Source organism: Gavia stellata, chromosome 3 (genome assembly GCF_030936135.1).
Source record: "Gavia stellata isolate bGavSte3 chromosome 3, bGavSte3.hap2, whole genome shotgun sequence".
NCBI classification, from domain to species: domain Eukaryota; kingdom Metazoa; phylum Chordata; class Aves; order Gaviiformes; family Gaviidae; genus Gavia; species Gavia stellata.
In genome coordinates, this window is record NC_082596.1 from 77,098,447 (window position 1) to 77,115,886 (window position 17,440).

At 38.1% G+C, this 17,440-nt stretch overlaps 1 protein-coding gene across 1 annotated transcript in view; it reads left to right on the forward strand.

Moving 5' to 3' along the window:
* The first annotated feature begins 462 nt into the window (after positions 1 to 462).
* Positions 463 to 17,440, forward strand: part of ZPBP (zona pellucida binding protein) — a 30,992-nt gene continuing 14,014 nt past the window's right edge. The window contains exons 1-3 of the mRNA XM_059815650.1: positions 463 to 583; positions 6,677 to 6,757; positions 9,507 to 9,632. Of these exons, the coding sequence (XP_059671633.1) occupies positions 463 to 583; positions 6,677 to 6,757; positions 9,507 to 9,632 (328 nt within the window). The remainder of the gene's footprint in view (positions 584 to 6,676; positions 6,758 to 9,506; positions 9,633 to 17,440) is intronic.

Consider the following 17,440-nt stretch of genomic DNA (forward strand, 5'->3'; position numbering starts at 1 on the left):
AGGCACGGCTGTTTCAAAGGAGCTGCCCCTGGAGCGGAGGTGCCGGCGTGCTGGTGCGTTAATGGATTGGGATTAATTATGTATAACCCGGCAGCTGGACGATTGAGGATGGAGCTGCCGCGGCGGCAGATGTCTCCCTGGGGTCTGAGGATGTGAAAGCCTCCCCCTCCCCCCGTCTTTCGCCAGACACCCAAGTGCAGAGCTTGGCACTGCGGCTGGGAAAACCCCGCCGCTGACTTCCCCGCGGCAGGTCGTGGCAGGGAAGGCCGGAGAGCGGCGAAGCCACCTCCACCTCTGCCGCGCGCCCTCTCCACGCCGCGCCGCGCCGCGCGGGGAGCGACCGGGACTCCCCTCGCCCCGCCCGGCCGCGCCTGCCCCGCGCGCCTCGCCAGGCGGCCGTTGGGGGCCGCTGACGGCTGCCGCGCGCCGGACCGGTCGGAAGAGGCGCTGGTGGCTTTGCCGATGTGGCCTGCGGCCCACGGTAGGGCGCGGGGCCGCCGCCGCGCAACGGCCGCCGCCGGCCGCCTGCCGGCCCGCCTCCTCCTCCTCCTCCTGCCCGGCCTGCTGCAGGCACACCCCGCAGGTAACGTCCCAGGCGGTGGGGTGGCGCCGCCTGGCGACCGACGCCGGCGTGCCTCTCGCCTCAGGGCGGCGACCCCCGGGGCCTCGGGCAGGTGCCGGCAGGGCGGGGTCGGGCCGCAGCCTGCCCCTTCCCCGCAGGGCCTGGGCGCGCAGCTCGGGGAAAGTGGTGGTGGCGGCAGCAAAACCTCGCTGTTTCCAGTCCCAGCCCTGCCTGAGGCATCGGGTGTGACTTGGACAGGTTTTCCTGCCTTCACTCCCTGCCTATGCCTTTGTTACAGAATCACAGAATCATAAAAGCGTTTAGGTTGGAAAAGACCTGTAAGATCATCCAGTCCAACCGTTAACCTAACACTGCCAAGGCCACCACTAAACCATGTCCCTCAGTGCCTCACCCACACGTCTTTTAAATACCTCCAGGGATGGCGACTCCACCACCTCCCTGAACAGCCTCTTCCAATGTCTGACAAACCTTTCAGTGAAGAAATTTTTCCTAATATCCAGCCTAAACCTCCCCTGGCACAACTTGAGGCCATTTCCTCTTGTCCTGTCACTCGTCACTTGGGAGGAGAGACCAACACCCACCTCTCTGCAACCTCCTTCCAGGTAATTGCAGAGAGTGATAAGGTCTCCCCTCAGCCTCCTCTTCTCCAGACTGAACAACCCCAGCTCCCTCAGCTGCTGCTCGTAAGACTTGCCCTCATGCATTTATTTACACTGTTCTATAAAAGCAGATGCGTGTGTCGCCACATATGTGACCCTCTTTACAGCTGGTAGTTTTAAGTTTGTGTTGACGTTTGGGGTGTGCTGTTCCATAATCCAGGAGCTGTGCCCTTTAACATCCAGCTTTTCCCTGTGGGTTTTGTTAAATACCTGTCAGTGCTTTTGTTCACCTACACCCACCATATCCACCAGTGGGATTAAGTTTACTTTCCACATGTGGAGGTGGAGATGGATGCAGGAAAGCTAAAGGATTATCTAAGTAATCTTTTTTTCCTCAAAAATGAACAGTGAGTGCTGGGGAGAGGGGTGTTTCTCCTTCCTATGTACCAAAGAAGCTGCATGCACGAGGGGATCTAACGCCACAGGCGATTTCGCATGGGCAGTGAGTAGCTGGTAACTTTGGTACTTGGCTAAAAGAGCTGCATCACTTTGTTGAAGGCTCTGAGGTACAGAAATAGTTGTGTGGTAGCATACCACTACTGGACATTTCTGGTGTACTAGTGCTGATCTTGCGTCCACTGTGTGCATACTTGCAGCTGTCAGCTGTCACTGATTGGGAAATTCACTTGTATGGCCTCTCAACTGTAAGTCTGAGAGTGCCCTGAAACAACAGTCTCTGCTTCCTAGTGAGGTTTTGAAATTTGACTGTAGTAAATCTCTTAGGCTTTCTGATAGTACTAAATTAGATTATTTAATTTGTACATGAGTGTGTATATGTGCCAGATCTTCTTATTCCATGATCTGGTTATGATTGACTTTCACCAATTCCTTTAGAAAGTCAAGGTCTTCTCCAGGAGCAAGATCAGAGGTGAAGTTCGAAGTTCTTCTACTCTCTGACAAAAAAGGGAAAACCATGTGCAGTATTTCAGTGTATATTCACTGAAACCTTGTTGTCACAGTATTTGTTCTGGCTTTGGTTTTAGTAGGCATAATAGACATTGTCAACTCCAAAAAAGACACTTATTTCAATTTTATTGCATGGGGGTGTTATTTATATAGTCTGAGTTCAGACTGATGTAAAGAATATGAACCTTTTTCTTTAAGGATTTTTCATTTTGTTTTTTTGTTTACTAATGCTGACAGTTTTGGCTTATGTGTTTTTCCTTAAGTGAATAATTAAACTTTTTGAGGACAATGTGGAGCATGTTTCTTAAAATGGCTTAATTACATTTGACTTTTCTGAGCCATCTGAAGGAAGTTTCCATCTTACTGAAAAGATACAACATTTTAAACTTTAGCTTGCTATACGATAAGGAAAAAGTCTCATTTTGAACTTATGAAATATGTTAGTGGTGTAATTGTCAGAAAGGAAATACAAAGGCCTACTTGAAAAACTTAACATGGTTCATATCTTGCAGACTTTTTGTCAAAATGGTTAAACTTAACTGAGCCAGATTAGAAACTGAAGTTTGGTTCCTCCTATATGACTTTCATATGACTAGTAATAGAAATGGTAATATTTCTGCACAGCACTTACCATCAATAGGCAGCTTAGAAATGCCAGCTGTAATTAAAATACTTGGATATAGAAAAACACTTGACTATTAGCATGATTGAGCAAAAATAACTTAAGTAAGTAGTGTTGCTATTTATATACTCTTTTGGTGCAGGAATCTCTTTACAAAAATTGCCTCAAAACATAATTACTTTGAAAAAACTTTTAGCAATTAGCATAACTTAAATAAATCTTTTCCTATTGCTTCATAGAATTTTCATTTCTAAATAAATTAATTGCAAGTATGCCAGTTGAACATTCTAGTAATACAGTATTTTATTAATTAATAATTGATTGTTTATTTAAGGCTCTGTTTCCTGTCACTGCAATTTTCAGGCCAAATTTAATTTTCTGATGATTTTGAAGATGACTAATTTTGCAACTGCAATATTGATTTTAAGACTAAAAGATTCAGAATAAAATATTTTATGAAATAGAATATACTTTATGTGAAACTTTTAAGTGGGTGAATGGCATTCCCTTTCAACTCAGTGGGCATAGGAATGAATGGTGATTCCTTCAGTACTAACCTACCCGGATTCTTCCTTTGGGCAGTAAGTGGGAAGGGACCCCTCTTTACCTGGCACTGTTGTAACTCCCTCCGACCAGGGAGGAGCAGGAGGGTTTGTTTGTCTGTGCGGGTACAATCCACCTGCTACTTCTGATCTCGGATTAAGACTCTTCCCCCTATAGGCAGAACCCCTTGGAAATACATGAGCTCAATTTCTCTCAGTGTTTGGGTAGAATTTATACATCTGACAAGTCGATTTTAAACACATGAAACAGCGTGTTAGCATTTTACACTTAAAGTTAACTCTCTGCAGGATCTTGGGCCTGTTTGAGTGGCATAAATTAGTAGGAAAGCTGTTGAATTTAACTCCACCAGATTTTAAAGTTGCCCAATGAATCCTCAAGTAACATAGCTACTTTGTATGCCAAATGTACCCTTGAATTCCAGTCTTCGGGAATGGCTTTTTAGGCAGCTGGGAAGTTTGAATCACCCCAGACTCGGGGACGAATTACCCTAAAATTCCATGTGTCTGATAGTGATGTAAAACTATTTTTCTTCATCTGTGTAATTCTGCAAAAGGAACTGTTGCTCACATCTTGTATTACACCTGTAAGAAGTACAAGATGATGGGGAATCAGACCCTGTATATTCCTAGTGTGTTGGCCTGCTTAAAAGACTTAATTGGGGGAATGAATTCAGAAATATCACTTATTTTTCTCAAAAATGAGTGAAACTTAGCTGTTCTCACTGCTTGTTAAGTGCAGGTTCAAATTGAAGGGATGGAATATTATTTTTAATGAGTTTAAAATGCAATTTAAGCGCTTCCCTTGTCCTTTATTGCTTTTGTTGCTCTTTCTGTGGGACTTAATGACCTCTTGATACTTTTTTTTAAAGCTTCTTTTTAACCCAATCACATGCACTCTTAAAATAGAGAGTGAGAATTGTGAGATCTTTTTTGCTAGAAACTGCTGCAGGAAGTGCTATTTAAATTCCAGGTGATTAGGAGGAGAGCAAATGAATTCAAGTAGGAAACCTAAAAAAAGGCTTGAAAAAAATTTAAAAGGCAATGTAGAAAGTGAGGGAAAGAGTGTATGAGAGTTGGGATTCATATGCGGACAGAAACATTTACTGACTGAAATGGCTGCTATGCAAATGAAATGTGTATTCACATGAAAGAGCATTTAAGCTGACTTTCTCAAAATCTAGCATGCATTGTCATTGAAGATACCAAAAAAGTAATTCCAGAAGTTTTAGATTATCTTCCTTCAGTAACCATATTGCTTCCACTCTTTCTAGTTCTTTTTAAATAAACAGTTCAAGAGCTCCATCTTTGGGTTTAAATTGTTATTGTAAAAAAAGTTACCTTCCTTCTTCATTGATTAAGTAGTGCCTAAATATCCCATAAAGTTATGTATATCTGCTCATACCTTGTCAGTTTGCAATACTTAATTTTTCTAGATGCATTTGTTCAGTTGCCTTCTCATAAACTTTGAATAATTTCTGTATAAGATTGTTGTTTTGAGTTTTTCTCTCATTAATTTAGTTTTAGTGGATTATGTTTTTCCTTTCCAATTATGATACGTAAATCAACTTGACAGTTCATAAAATATTTTTGGATCATGTGGACAGATAATAGTGGCAGAAGGAATTTTAAAACGGGCTGTTTTTCAGGTGGGATTTATAATTTGCTATAAATTTGTATGATTTTACTAAAATCAAAGCATGTGCTGATTTTTGTCAATGGAGAATCTGATCATGTTCTTTTGGTAGCTGAATTTTAGTGAAAAATCAGTTTTGTTTCTGCCAGTGCAGCAGAATTCTAAAAGACTTAACATAAATATTCCAGTGAGAAAATTTGAAACCATTTTGTTTTTCAATAAAAACTCTCCAATCCTTCTAGGAGGTCTTTGGGGAAGATGATGTTATTTGAAAAATTTTGCTCCTCAAACAAAGTTGTGGAAGTGGTACACAGTGAAGAAATATTACGAAGTGAATTAAACTGTTAATTGCAGAAATCCATCATATGTGAGATTACTCTTGTGATTATCTTCTCTCAAGTTTTTTTTTTTTTTTTCTCAAGCAAGGTTTTATTTCTTCCTACTTTCTAAGTATTTTCAATGATGTACTCTGCTTACATTCGGAAATGACAAGTACAGGCAGTTCTTTTAACTTACCTTGATTATCTTGTCCTGATAGCTGAAGAATCTGCCTTGCTTCTGTTTTCCATAACAACACTGTAGAGAAGTACAATTACCATTTGTATAATAGATGGGGTGAATTTATAATTTCCCATTATTGCTTAAAACAAGATAAATCAAAACAAAGCTGAGACTCGACCCCACTCTCATTGCCCTCAACAAATGCCTTTATCTATATCCAGTTTACCAGCGTGTTTATTGTTGGTTTTAGTTTTTGAATACTGAACCTAAGTTAGCAACAAGCACTGATCTGGTGCCACATAATTATTTAGCCCATCTTCATAAAATAATTGCTACTGATGATATGTTCAGTATTTTATTGCTGTCTTTTGTATTCAAGGCTTTCTATTTCTTTGTTACGTACTTTCTTTCCCAGATTCCCCGAAAGAATTAGAAATCACAAGCATACCTTAACTCCCAGTACCCCATGTTCTTTCTAAGCAGTAGGTGGAGACAAAGAACACAAAATGCTGAGAGGTCTAATAGCCATTATCTTTCTGCTGGCTTCAGTCCAGTATCTCTGGAAACTCTGTAAAAGAAACTCGTATCTGACTTGTACTAGAATGCCCACCTGAAAGATACTTCAGTTTTCTTTCAGAAGCTTTGAATGTTTTGCAAAGCTTTGCAAATTTTATGAACGTGTTTTTAATTTCTATTTAAAATAGAAGAAATGCAAATTAAAATATCCATACAATACCTTATATTACTTTTCATGCGGAAATTAACAAAATCACAATCATGACAGAACCCAAGCTCATTACTTCATTAATGGTCAGTATACATATTGATTGACATCCCAGTTGAGGGTACTGTAACAATGCAGCTAAATTTTATCCTCATTTTGGACAGTGCCAATCCCCATTATCCACATTTTGGACAGTCTTGATTTAAAATATGACAGTTCTTTTGTAAAACATGAATATATTTAAAACTAAATCTAAACTTAAGTGCTGTTTAGAATAAGGATGCTTTTTCTATATCAGGTCTTTGTCATTGTTTTTTGTTGCCTTAATGAGAGTCATGCTTTGTATAAGACATTAGGCAAGTATTAACTTAATATCCATTGACGAACAAGTCTATTAAGGGGTGTAGATTAACCTAAAGTATGCTGCTTGCTTTTTCATATAAAGTAAATTGTTGTATTAATGTCATTGTTTTATCTTTTAACAGTTCATCCCTCAAAGAGATTTTTAAGAAGTGCAGGGCCAAGACACAATAGCTTAAAAATAGTGGGATCTGTTGTATTTCCAGGTATTTTTCTTTAAACATAATGTAACAAATTTTAGTGAAAATACTGGTTTTACCAAGAAAAGGCCCTTCTTTATCATATCCCTTGTTGTTGAATTGTTTTAAATGGTTTTAAGTGGTTTAATTAATTACCATTCTGTACTGAGTTACGTATACTTAATAGGCTATCCCACAGCATATATTTCTGTCACTGGAATTTATTTTTCATAGGTTTTTTTGTTCTTACTCATAATTTTTATGAAACTAAGATAGTTATTTTCTGTAATTGTAATAAAAATAACAATGTTCTGTGTACTCCTCCACCTGGCTGTAAAACTCTTGCTCTGAAATGCTGCTTTCTTGCACTGTAGGTATTCTAACTTCATCTTACTTGTTATGTACACAGAACCTGAGACTTGAAATTTATGTTATATTCTACAACAAAAATGAAGAAGAGATAAGAACTAATTGCTGTCTAAGTTAAATCCATCTAACTCCAGAATGTAATATTATCACTTTCTCTTCTCATTAAACAAAACATTTATTGGAAAATCTGAAAATTAAATTAAAGACCAGGCTGTTCCTCATTGTCATATATTTACTTGTGTTGCTTTTTCTCTAAATGCACATTGCCAGCTTGGTTTTCGTAATACTCTTCCCCGTAGTTTTCTCCATATGTGTTTTCCAGTTATAGCTTTACTAGTAGCATATCTAGAGGTTATATTTCTGTTGTTTGGGAGAATGCTAAAAGACAACCTTTTTTGACCTTTTTTTGGTACAAATTCTTAGATTTATCAATTTTTGTCCAAAGGTGAAACAATTCTGGGAAATAATTTTTTTTTAAAGATTTCTCTTAGTAGCTTAACTTATAATATTATTTAGCATTACTATTAAATAATGGCTCTGAGTAGTCTGAAGGTTCATCCTATTAGTGTACTTTTTCTCTCTTCTGATTCTGACTCATGTCTGTAAACATGGCTACTACTTGAATGGCACAGGGCAATTTGAAAGTTAGAAGGCAAGATTAAAATCCTTATTCTTCTGTTATATTATTCCTATGATACATGTTTACAAAACTGCCATGGAAATTTACAGTGGTGGGACAGAATTTGCCATGTTGGCAGATTATGATAATAATGACACAATAATTTTGTTACTTTTTTTTATGGATATGTAATTTTTTTAAATATTGCTACAAGACAGAACAAAGCAACCTTGAGAAAATAAAAACCAAAATGTGAAGTGGGAGAGATATGCAATGTATACAATTTTGCCCCAATAGACAATTACTAAAGCCAGTCAGTCAGTCAGTAAATTTTGAGAAAAAGTATTAAGGATTTGCAATGGAAAAAGACTAATCATATTGGCAGTTGCATTAACGTGTAGAATTCATATTAATTTTCATGCTTTGGGGTTAAAAACTGAAACGCCACCTGTAAATGACATTTATTTCCATGATATATGATTGTACAATTGAAAATATAGACTTTGCTGTTTTCTGCAATATAAGCTACTGTAAAAAGCTGATTATTAGCTGGATGGACATACCTCCTGATCTTAAGACTATCAAAATTCTGAAGTTACTCTTATGTGTTCAATGTTATAGCTAAGTCTTTATTCTGTTTAAACAACTTAATAGTGTAATGTAAATGTAAGTGGCTTTTCATTTTTTAATGAAAGTGAACAATCATACTTGAGTGGAGAGAAAACTGTGGTGGCATTACTACCAGTTGCCACAATGGAGAAGTGAAAACTGTTTTTCTGAGCATTAATCCCTTCCTGCAAGAAATACCTAAACTCTTTTCCACTTGCAGGGAATCTGAAATAGTCAATGGTGAGAAAACATTGCGGTAATTTGCTTATTTGATTCAGTTTTAATTATTAGTCAAATTCTCCAAATTACAAATGTAGTAGCTGTAATGTTTTATACTAATTGTAGCTTTTCCATGGCATTAGGGTAGCCTGACATAGAGCATGGTATATTCAAGTTTAGACCTCACTAGAGCACAAATATCTAGCATCCCATGCTTCTGAAGAGGACGAATGCTTTGCAGAATGTCAGTGGGAAGGGAAATAAACCAAATTGTACACACTGAAATCCTACATATTATGGAAGTGATTATGACTACACCAATCGTAGTTTTTAGAAACAACTGAAGATCTAGAAGCACCTGTATGCTACAAATTGCATACAAGACATGCACACCTGCTCTACCATGGGAAAAGATTAAGTAAATCCTTACCTTACTCAGTTTGCTTCCTACCTCGTTATGTCTAAATTAAACAATAGGCAGCTCACCATTTAGTGAGCTACAACACTAAACCCTTTTTAAGCAAATATGTCGTGCACTGGTAAAAGGCAATTGCTAACAGAATGGAAACAGCAAGCTTTCAAGTCTGAGTATCCTGCAACTTCCCTCTCTCCATGTGTGTGTTGGAGACCAGTTGAGACAGAACAGTGCAGAAGCCTGTGCTTGTGAGAACCTACTAAGTGACATAGTCCATTCAGGAGGATATTACAGTGCACTGTGCTTCTTGTTTGCATAACCAGATAAGCCTAGAACTAGAAAGAATTATCTTAATTTTATTTTGCAGAGAAAACAAACCTGCTCTCTATTTTGTATTTCATTTTGATGGCAGAGATAACAGAACCAGTTCCAAAATTAGAACTCCATTCAAGATCATTGTTGAACCACTGTCTTGAAATTTATATAGCTTACTGTTAGGATACCATTGATAAATACTTAATGCTAATGAGAAATTTTTTTTTCAGTTAAAGTTTATGTCAAGCTGAATCACAACAGTCCACGTATTTTATGTCTTACAAATCATCTGCGGAACTTGGAACTGATTGATCCAACATTCCAGTGGAATGGACCAGGTGGTGATCTTTCTTCAGGTAAGGATTTATTTTCTTACATGTCCCCCGCACCCTCTCCTCTTCCCCCTGCTCTCCCCCCCAAAGCAGCATGAGGGTTATAAAGGTGGGAATGTAAATAGAGAAGTTACTGAGGATACTTTGAGAGTGTTTTTATGTATATTGTATAAATTAACTTCCACTTTTCAGAAAAAAAAGGGGTGAGATAACACAAACTAAAACACATTTTCAGATCTCTATAAGGAATGGTGCGATCTCTAAAGAGTACTAGATGGAGCAGGGTATGTTGGATGCAACAGAGGCTGAGGATAACATTCTTTGCTGCACTAAGAGAGAGATGGGAGTGTTCTGCAAGGATAGAATAATAGGGTGGTGAGTGGGATCTAGCCCAACTGCCTGCTCAACGACAGACTACCTTCAGATACGAAGTTGCTCAGGGCCTTGACCACTTGAGTTTGGGGAATCTCGATCCTTGGTGATTTTCTGTCTTTTTTGTGCAACCTGTTCCTTTTTTTTATTTTCAATTATAATTTCCCTTATTGCAACTTGTCCTTGTTGCTGCTTGTCCTTTTGTGGTGCACCTCTTAAAAAGTATGGGTTATTCTTCCCTGTATCTCCCCATAGGCAGTGAAGGACTGCAATTCACTCCTTAGACTTCTCTAGGGTAAAAATCCCAGTTTCCTCTGCCTCTTGTCCTATGCTCCAACTCCCTAATAATCTCAGAAGCCTTCTTGTTGACTTGCTTCAGTTTGTTAGTATCTGTCTTGTACTGAGGAGCGATAACTGGACTCAGTGTTCCAGAGTGCCCAAATGTGTGCCAAGTAGGGAGAGAAGAATCACTTCTTTAGACCTGCTGGATATACTGTTGCTAATGCAGCCCCACAGGCAGTTAGCCTTCACTGCTGCAAAAGTGTGTTCCTGATTCATGTTTAGTTTAAAATTCACAAGGACTCCCAGGTACTTTTTTGCAGGGCTGCTCCCAAGTCATCTGGTCCCATCTGCATATGTTGCTGCTCTTATTCTGTCTCAGGTGTAGGACTTTGCATTTATCACTGCTAAACTTCATGAGGTTTCTGGCAGACTGTCTCTCTAGTCATGCAAGGTCCCGCTTGAATGGCAGCAATGTCCTGTAGTGTATCAGCCCCCCAGCCAATTTGATATCTTTTGCATACTGGACAAGAAGACATTCAGTTCTGTGGTGTAGGCCACTAGTAAAGATGTTAAGCAGTTCTGGTGCTTTTATCAGCCCTGAGGAAATCTCTTCATAACTGGCTGCTAGGTAGACAAATCTTCAAAATGACGATGCAGACAGTTTTTCATCCATCTTGTATTCCACTCATCTAGTCCATATGTCCATAGTTGGGCCACAAGGATGTGATGGAAGACCATACTGAAATCCTTGCTAAAGGCTTTCAGTGTATATGACATCTGCTGCTTTCCCCTTCTCCTCGGAGGCCATCATTTAATTCCAGAAGACACTCAGGTTAGTCAGCCATGATTTGCCAATGGCAAATTGATGCTGTCTGTTTTCAATCACTGTCTTGGCATTGATGCATCTGGAAATGACTTCCATCAGTTCTATCATCTTTGCAGGGCCTGAGGTGAGGATGGCTGACCTGTGATTCCCTGGGTCTTCATCCTTGCCTATTTTTACAATGGATGTATTTTTTTGGTCTTTCTGGTCATTGAGGACCTCACCACCATCAAAATAGACAACAGTCATTAATTAGTCAGCTCCCTCAGCATCTTCAGATATATTTCATTCTGGTCTATAAACTTGTATATGTCCAGTTCACTTAAGTAAGTCTGTAACACGACACTTCTCTCTCCCTGTAGCATCTCCACTAAACTGTCGTAGAGCCTGGGGCAGGGCTGAAAAGCAGCCCTAGGAATGAGTGAAACAAAGGCGGCTTTGAGTACCTCAGTGTTTTCCATGTCATTTGTCACTAGGTCATTCAGCCCTTCAGCGGGGGCCAACGTTTTCTTTGCTTTTCCTTAATTGCAAGTGTTTTTGTTGGCCCTTCACATCCCTTGCCAGTTTCAACTTTTGATTGATCTGCTCATGGAGAATTTAAACATTCTTTTTCAGAAAGATGCCTCTAATGAAATAATTGTCCTAATCTGCTAGTATGGCATGAAAACCCCAAACCATTGTTTCTGCACGGAGTATGTTGGGCTACTTTGTACATATGTTATTTTTCTCACATAACCAGGATTGCTTAGACATCATGACTGGCTCATCAGCAAGATCTTTCCAAGTCTGAGCAGGAAACCTGAGTTCTGTTTTTTGTTTCCTTCCGTGTATGTCTCATTTACCCTTTAGTGTAATTTCATTTTTAAAAAGGACAATAAACATTGTGAAAAATTTATAAACCTGTTTAATCTCTTATTTTAGTTTACAATTTAATTTATGAACCAATTATCCTTTTACAATGGCCATGTTTCCAAATCCTATTTGCTTTCGTCTTAGTCTATACTGCTGTCAGAACTCTGTCCTTGGTCTTATATTTTCAATTAACTTTTCCTGTTACACAATCTGAAATACCATTTACACCATTTTGATTCTTCATTCTTAATCCTCTACATGCCAACCTTCATAGTAGAGCATTTCACCTTTATATGACATCTAACACTACACTGTGGTTTTGCTCTGAACCTGATAACAGACTTTGCCCTCAGAAAGAATTTTTAGCATTATTTGCCACAAAGTGGTATAGGTGATTTTACTTATATTTAAGGCTGTGGGCAATGTCGTTTTACATGAAACTGTTAGTCTCCCTTGGGATGGATATATTCTGGTTAGCTGAGTGTCCTGCATAGTAACTGATATATTTTGATGCCTAGTCTGTGATGCATGACAGACACTAATCAGGTATATTGTCATGTGTTTAAGTACTGAGCTTAATCTGATCAGACAGAAGACAACCTCCTGATTCACAATTAACAAAAATTGCCCGTTTCACTCCTCTGGCTTCTGTTTACTCAAACTGCAGTTTCAACAGTGTAGAACAGAAAACCATGGAGAGCTCAGACTTCTTCCAGTTCACAGGTTTAAATCTCTTTGGGCAGATTGCTTCAGTAGTATCCCAAGTTGCTATGTCAACCTTGGTTCACTAGCAAAAAAGCTATGGTGGCAGACGCTTTTGGCTCTGTGGCAACTTCAGGTGTACTAGAATCAGCAGCAGGCAGGCAAAACCCATTTCAGTAAGAAAAGAAAACTTGTGTTTTCCTGACATATCTTTCTATAGGGATGAGAGAGGTTTTAGAAAAATTATTTTTAAAAAGCGGCAGTGAGAGGACTTCAGCTTCAGCCACCACAATTTTGGGTGAATACCACAAAGATACTTCTTAATCTCCTCGGGCTGTTGACACATTCAGGTTTTTTTGACTCAGAGAAAAGAAAATATAAATAGACAAAAGGCTATTTAAAGTTTCTAGCTCATGAGATGTTTGCTGTGTAAAAGAATTTGATCATTCGGCTTCCTTTTAGAACAGGTGTAATCCTCTTTAAGTGGTAAAAAGCATCTGGGTTTTAGTGTGACTAGTTTGTCTTCTAATATCTATCCTAGCAAATCTCCGTAACAGTAGGAAATTAGGATTCATAAACCTTGCTTGATTCACTATTTCATACTTTTTCAGTGTGGTTGTAGGAAAGAAAAGAATCCTTTCAGTAGTAATGTTGTGAATCGAGTTTTAGGAAAGACAAAGAAAATACTGCTTCTTGGAACGCTTCAAAATAAATGCAATTATTTAAGCATAAAATCTGTAGGAAGAGAGCCTATCTTTCATTGCACTGTCATAGGTATAAAAATCAGACTCTCTTTCAGGCACACCAGCCCTTGACACACACCCTAAGAAGCTGTTTTGTGCCCCAAAAGTCTGTCTAGCTATATACATCAAACATCATGACTACAGTAAAAGCTCACAAAGAGCAGTAAACACTTTTCTTTCTGTAGCCATTAAAAACCGGTTCTGTATTTTGAACAAGCAGCTTTGTTCACAGATAGTTCCAGTACACTTATGTGCAGTTGAAAGAGTAATGAAAAATTAAATACTGCACAAAATGTAATTTAAAATCATTACAACTTTAAAATTAGCAAGTCATTTTTCTTCACTTAGCATCATGACTCTTTTGTACTAAGATCTGGAAATTGTACTTTAAAGCTTTTACACAGCTGTTGGGCTGGTTGAGAATAAGAGATTTCCAAAATACATTTTAAGTGGAGGAAAAAACTTTAAAATAATTGATTCTTATGTTCTGGATCTTAAGGTTTTACTGCATAAACCAGCATTTTTGATGGTGTTCTGAACAGTTAAATAGAACAAAAATGAGAAAGCATTTAGATCTTTATTTCCGAATGCAGACTTTGGAATAGGCCTCTTCTAGTTTGGTGAAAATGAACCTAAGAATTTGGTTTACAGGAAATCTACTGCTTTTCATACACATTGCCACCTAATATATGCATAGAAGGAATATTTGTGTTGGAAGATTGTGACTGTCCTTTCATAGGACTGAAAAAAGTGTCTACTATAGTTTTGTAAAAGAAAGCAACTGACAAATTAAATACTGCACTCAGCCTCTCAACTACAAGCTAAACCCCAGATATTCTAAAACCTGCTATTGGTATATCAAACAGTTCTGTGGAGAGGGAAGGAAAGAGAATCAGAAGAATTATGAAGCTGCTTTTAATAGATGGGTATATCTGTATACTCATGCTATCCTTATAACTGATAATGACTTACACATGTTTCCTGAGAGACTGTCAGAGTCCTGTCTGGACTACAAAACAGAGTGTTTCATTCCTAAGAAACTTTTCAGGTGAACTCAAGTTTATTTTATACTGTGTTAGCTTTTGTTTCTGTACATGTATAATTCATCACTGAATTTACCTATTTGGACATCTTTAAATATTCCATATTTAAATTTGAACATGCTCAGTAGTTTAATCTGAAGATTAGAATTTATGATCTGGATTGATAGCTGTTTCCAAATGTCTGAAAAATCTATTTCTGAAAAGTCCATTAGCCTGATTCTGCTGTCATTTACTTTTGTTCTTAATATATAATTTCAAAATACAGAAGTTGCTCTACTGTAAAACTGGTCTAAGAGATGGTGTAGGAGGATGGGGAGTAACTTTTTTGCACTGAAAGAACTGGAAGGAGAATCAATCTGCTGGTTTTAAGTTTAGTAAACAGAGAAACTAAAATATAGGAACACTTAGTTTTAAAAATAATTACACAATGGTATGGAAAGTTAAGTCTCTGTAACATAATTGTCACAGGCATAGCTCTGTTTTGCATCCTTCTAATTCCTGAGGATCCTGGAAAGTGGTCTAGCTTCCTCTCTTAGCATGAATTAAAAAAGAACTTCCATTCTGTTTTAAATCATGCCAGTTTTCACTGACTCCAGGGGACCTCTGAACTTGATCATGTTGCTTTTTCGTCCATCATGCATGTGAAATGCCTCCTGTGTAACAGAGGCATATTAAACCATATAATGTAATTCACATCACAAAATGTGATCTGAAATCCTGTTCATCTGTCTTACTGAATGTGCTGCAGAGGAATAACATGGAAAAAATATTAGTTTTAGGAAAAGGGTGGGTGGCTTAATCACTTTTAAAATTTCATTTTAAAGCTAACAGTTGTTTTGTGAACGCAAATTCATCTGAGTAGGCAGTATTCATCCAGATAATCCCATGGAGCAAGGCATTTTAAGCATGGTTGCTTTTATAACACTAGGAAAAAATTCCAAACCAACAACATGACATGCTCTTGATTTCATGATCTGAAAGGAGGTTCTTTACACACAGACATACCATTAAAATAATTAATGGTTACTATGTAAACAATCTGATCTTTTCTGGTATATGAAGCATTCATTGTTCAAGGTAGGATAAAATTCTGTAATAAACTCAGTGACTCAGTCCATCAGAAGAACACTTTACTTTTCCATTTCTGCTGATGTACTTTCAAAAAATATTTGTGACCAGATCTCTTCACTGGATTTCCAAGCTTTGTCTTTTGCAGACTTCTTGTAATCTTTGCAGTCCAGTAATGCACTTTAGAAATATAGCAAAGCTGACTGTGATATATCTTAAAGGTGCTGCAGCTATCCAGTCAACTAGTGTTGTGGCTTTTGGCCCACACAGGGCAGTTGCATATGCCAAAGATCAGAACTACAGTCCTTAGGTCTGTGCTGTTTTTCTGACAATATTAATCTGATAGCTATTCCAGCATACAGTAGCAAATGACATCCTAGTTTATAGAATTAGCATCCTGAGTAGTTCATCATCAGATTAAAACCTCTTCATCATCCAAAAACTGAAGGACAGTGTGCCATTAATGTGAGAGCCTAGGCTGATACGGAATCCCAAACCATTCTTGTCAAAGAATTTGCACTTTCAGTCTTTTCAACAGTACTCTTTTTTACCAGCACTTGAATTTTTTATTAAACACAGTGATATATATGACAAAATTAAGTTAGTTAAAAGATTAAATGGTTTCTTGGGGAACAAAGTTGTCCTACACCCTCCTGCCAAGTATGTAGAAAGATGCACTTCAATCAGACTATTTTTTTCCCAATATCTTTCTTAAAATCGCATACCAGGAAAATCAGTGTGCATCTACAGTAACGTGTTAGTTTGAATAGGAGTGTGGCTTTGAAGTGAATTGCTTGACTGTACCCACTTACCTCATTTTATCTGGATCATGGTCTGGTCTTTGAGTGCACAAACTGGATTCCTTTTGGATGAAGCTAATTGGAACAGTTTGTTTTGAGAAATAATGCATTCTCAATCTGTAAAATCAGCTTAGGACTGGTCTGAAGTAAAAGCCCTAAGACGTGTGTAGTATAGATCTCATGTCCTTAGCATTGAGTTTTTCAGTCTAAAAAGATGATGCTTTCACACCACACTAATTATCTAAGCTTCCATCATCTACAGAAAAAGTCTAACTTATTAAGGATGTTAAAAAGATTTTTTTTTTTGAGATTTGAAAATGGAAAGAAAAATCCATTCTCAAAATATTTTATCAAAGTGAGTATTTTACCTTGAAGTCTATTACAATCGAGACTCATCTAGTGGTTCCCAAGGTTTTCTTTGACAACTGCCAGCAAGATGGGCTGCATATTACTATTTGAGAAGCCCGTATCTATATTGTTACTGCCTAAGGACTTTCAAAGTCAGGAAAGGACTCATCAGCTGTCATCATGTAACCCACATGCAGGCTATATGGAACAACTGTATGGCTCATTATCAGTGCCCAAATATGACCTTAAGCAATGCATTCCTTTCTCTTTAAAAACAAAGCTAAAGAACCATGCTCATGATTTGTCCTTTGAAGTAGGATCCTACTTCCTCTCTGCCTTGAACTAAGGAGTTGTGTTAAGACTTTGGCCACCATAGCAATGCATATCTTGCCATATAGAAGGATTATTCTACAATCTTAAACATACATGATTCTCATTTTGGCATATACATATAATTTTTTTGGAAGGTCTCTTGTAAAATACTTGCTTAACTGGAACTTTCTGTCTTGCCTACTTTGAAGTTTACTGCATGTTAAACACCACCAGCAGCTAATTCATGAGGCAGTTCTTGAAGACTGAAAGGCTAGTAGTCAGTTTCACTATGTAGAGGTATAAAAAGAGATTATTTGCCCACTTTGTGGGGGGTTTTTTCTGGGAGTTTTTAGCTCTTGGAAGTGGATATTGGAGAGAAGAATAGATGTCTGAGATCAAGTAAAAACAGGTTTCTAGGACTGCTTTGTCAACCAGTATTTAAAACCACAGCAGCAGTAAGGCATATTTGTGTAATGCTGAACTGAGT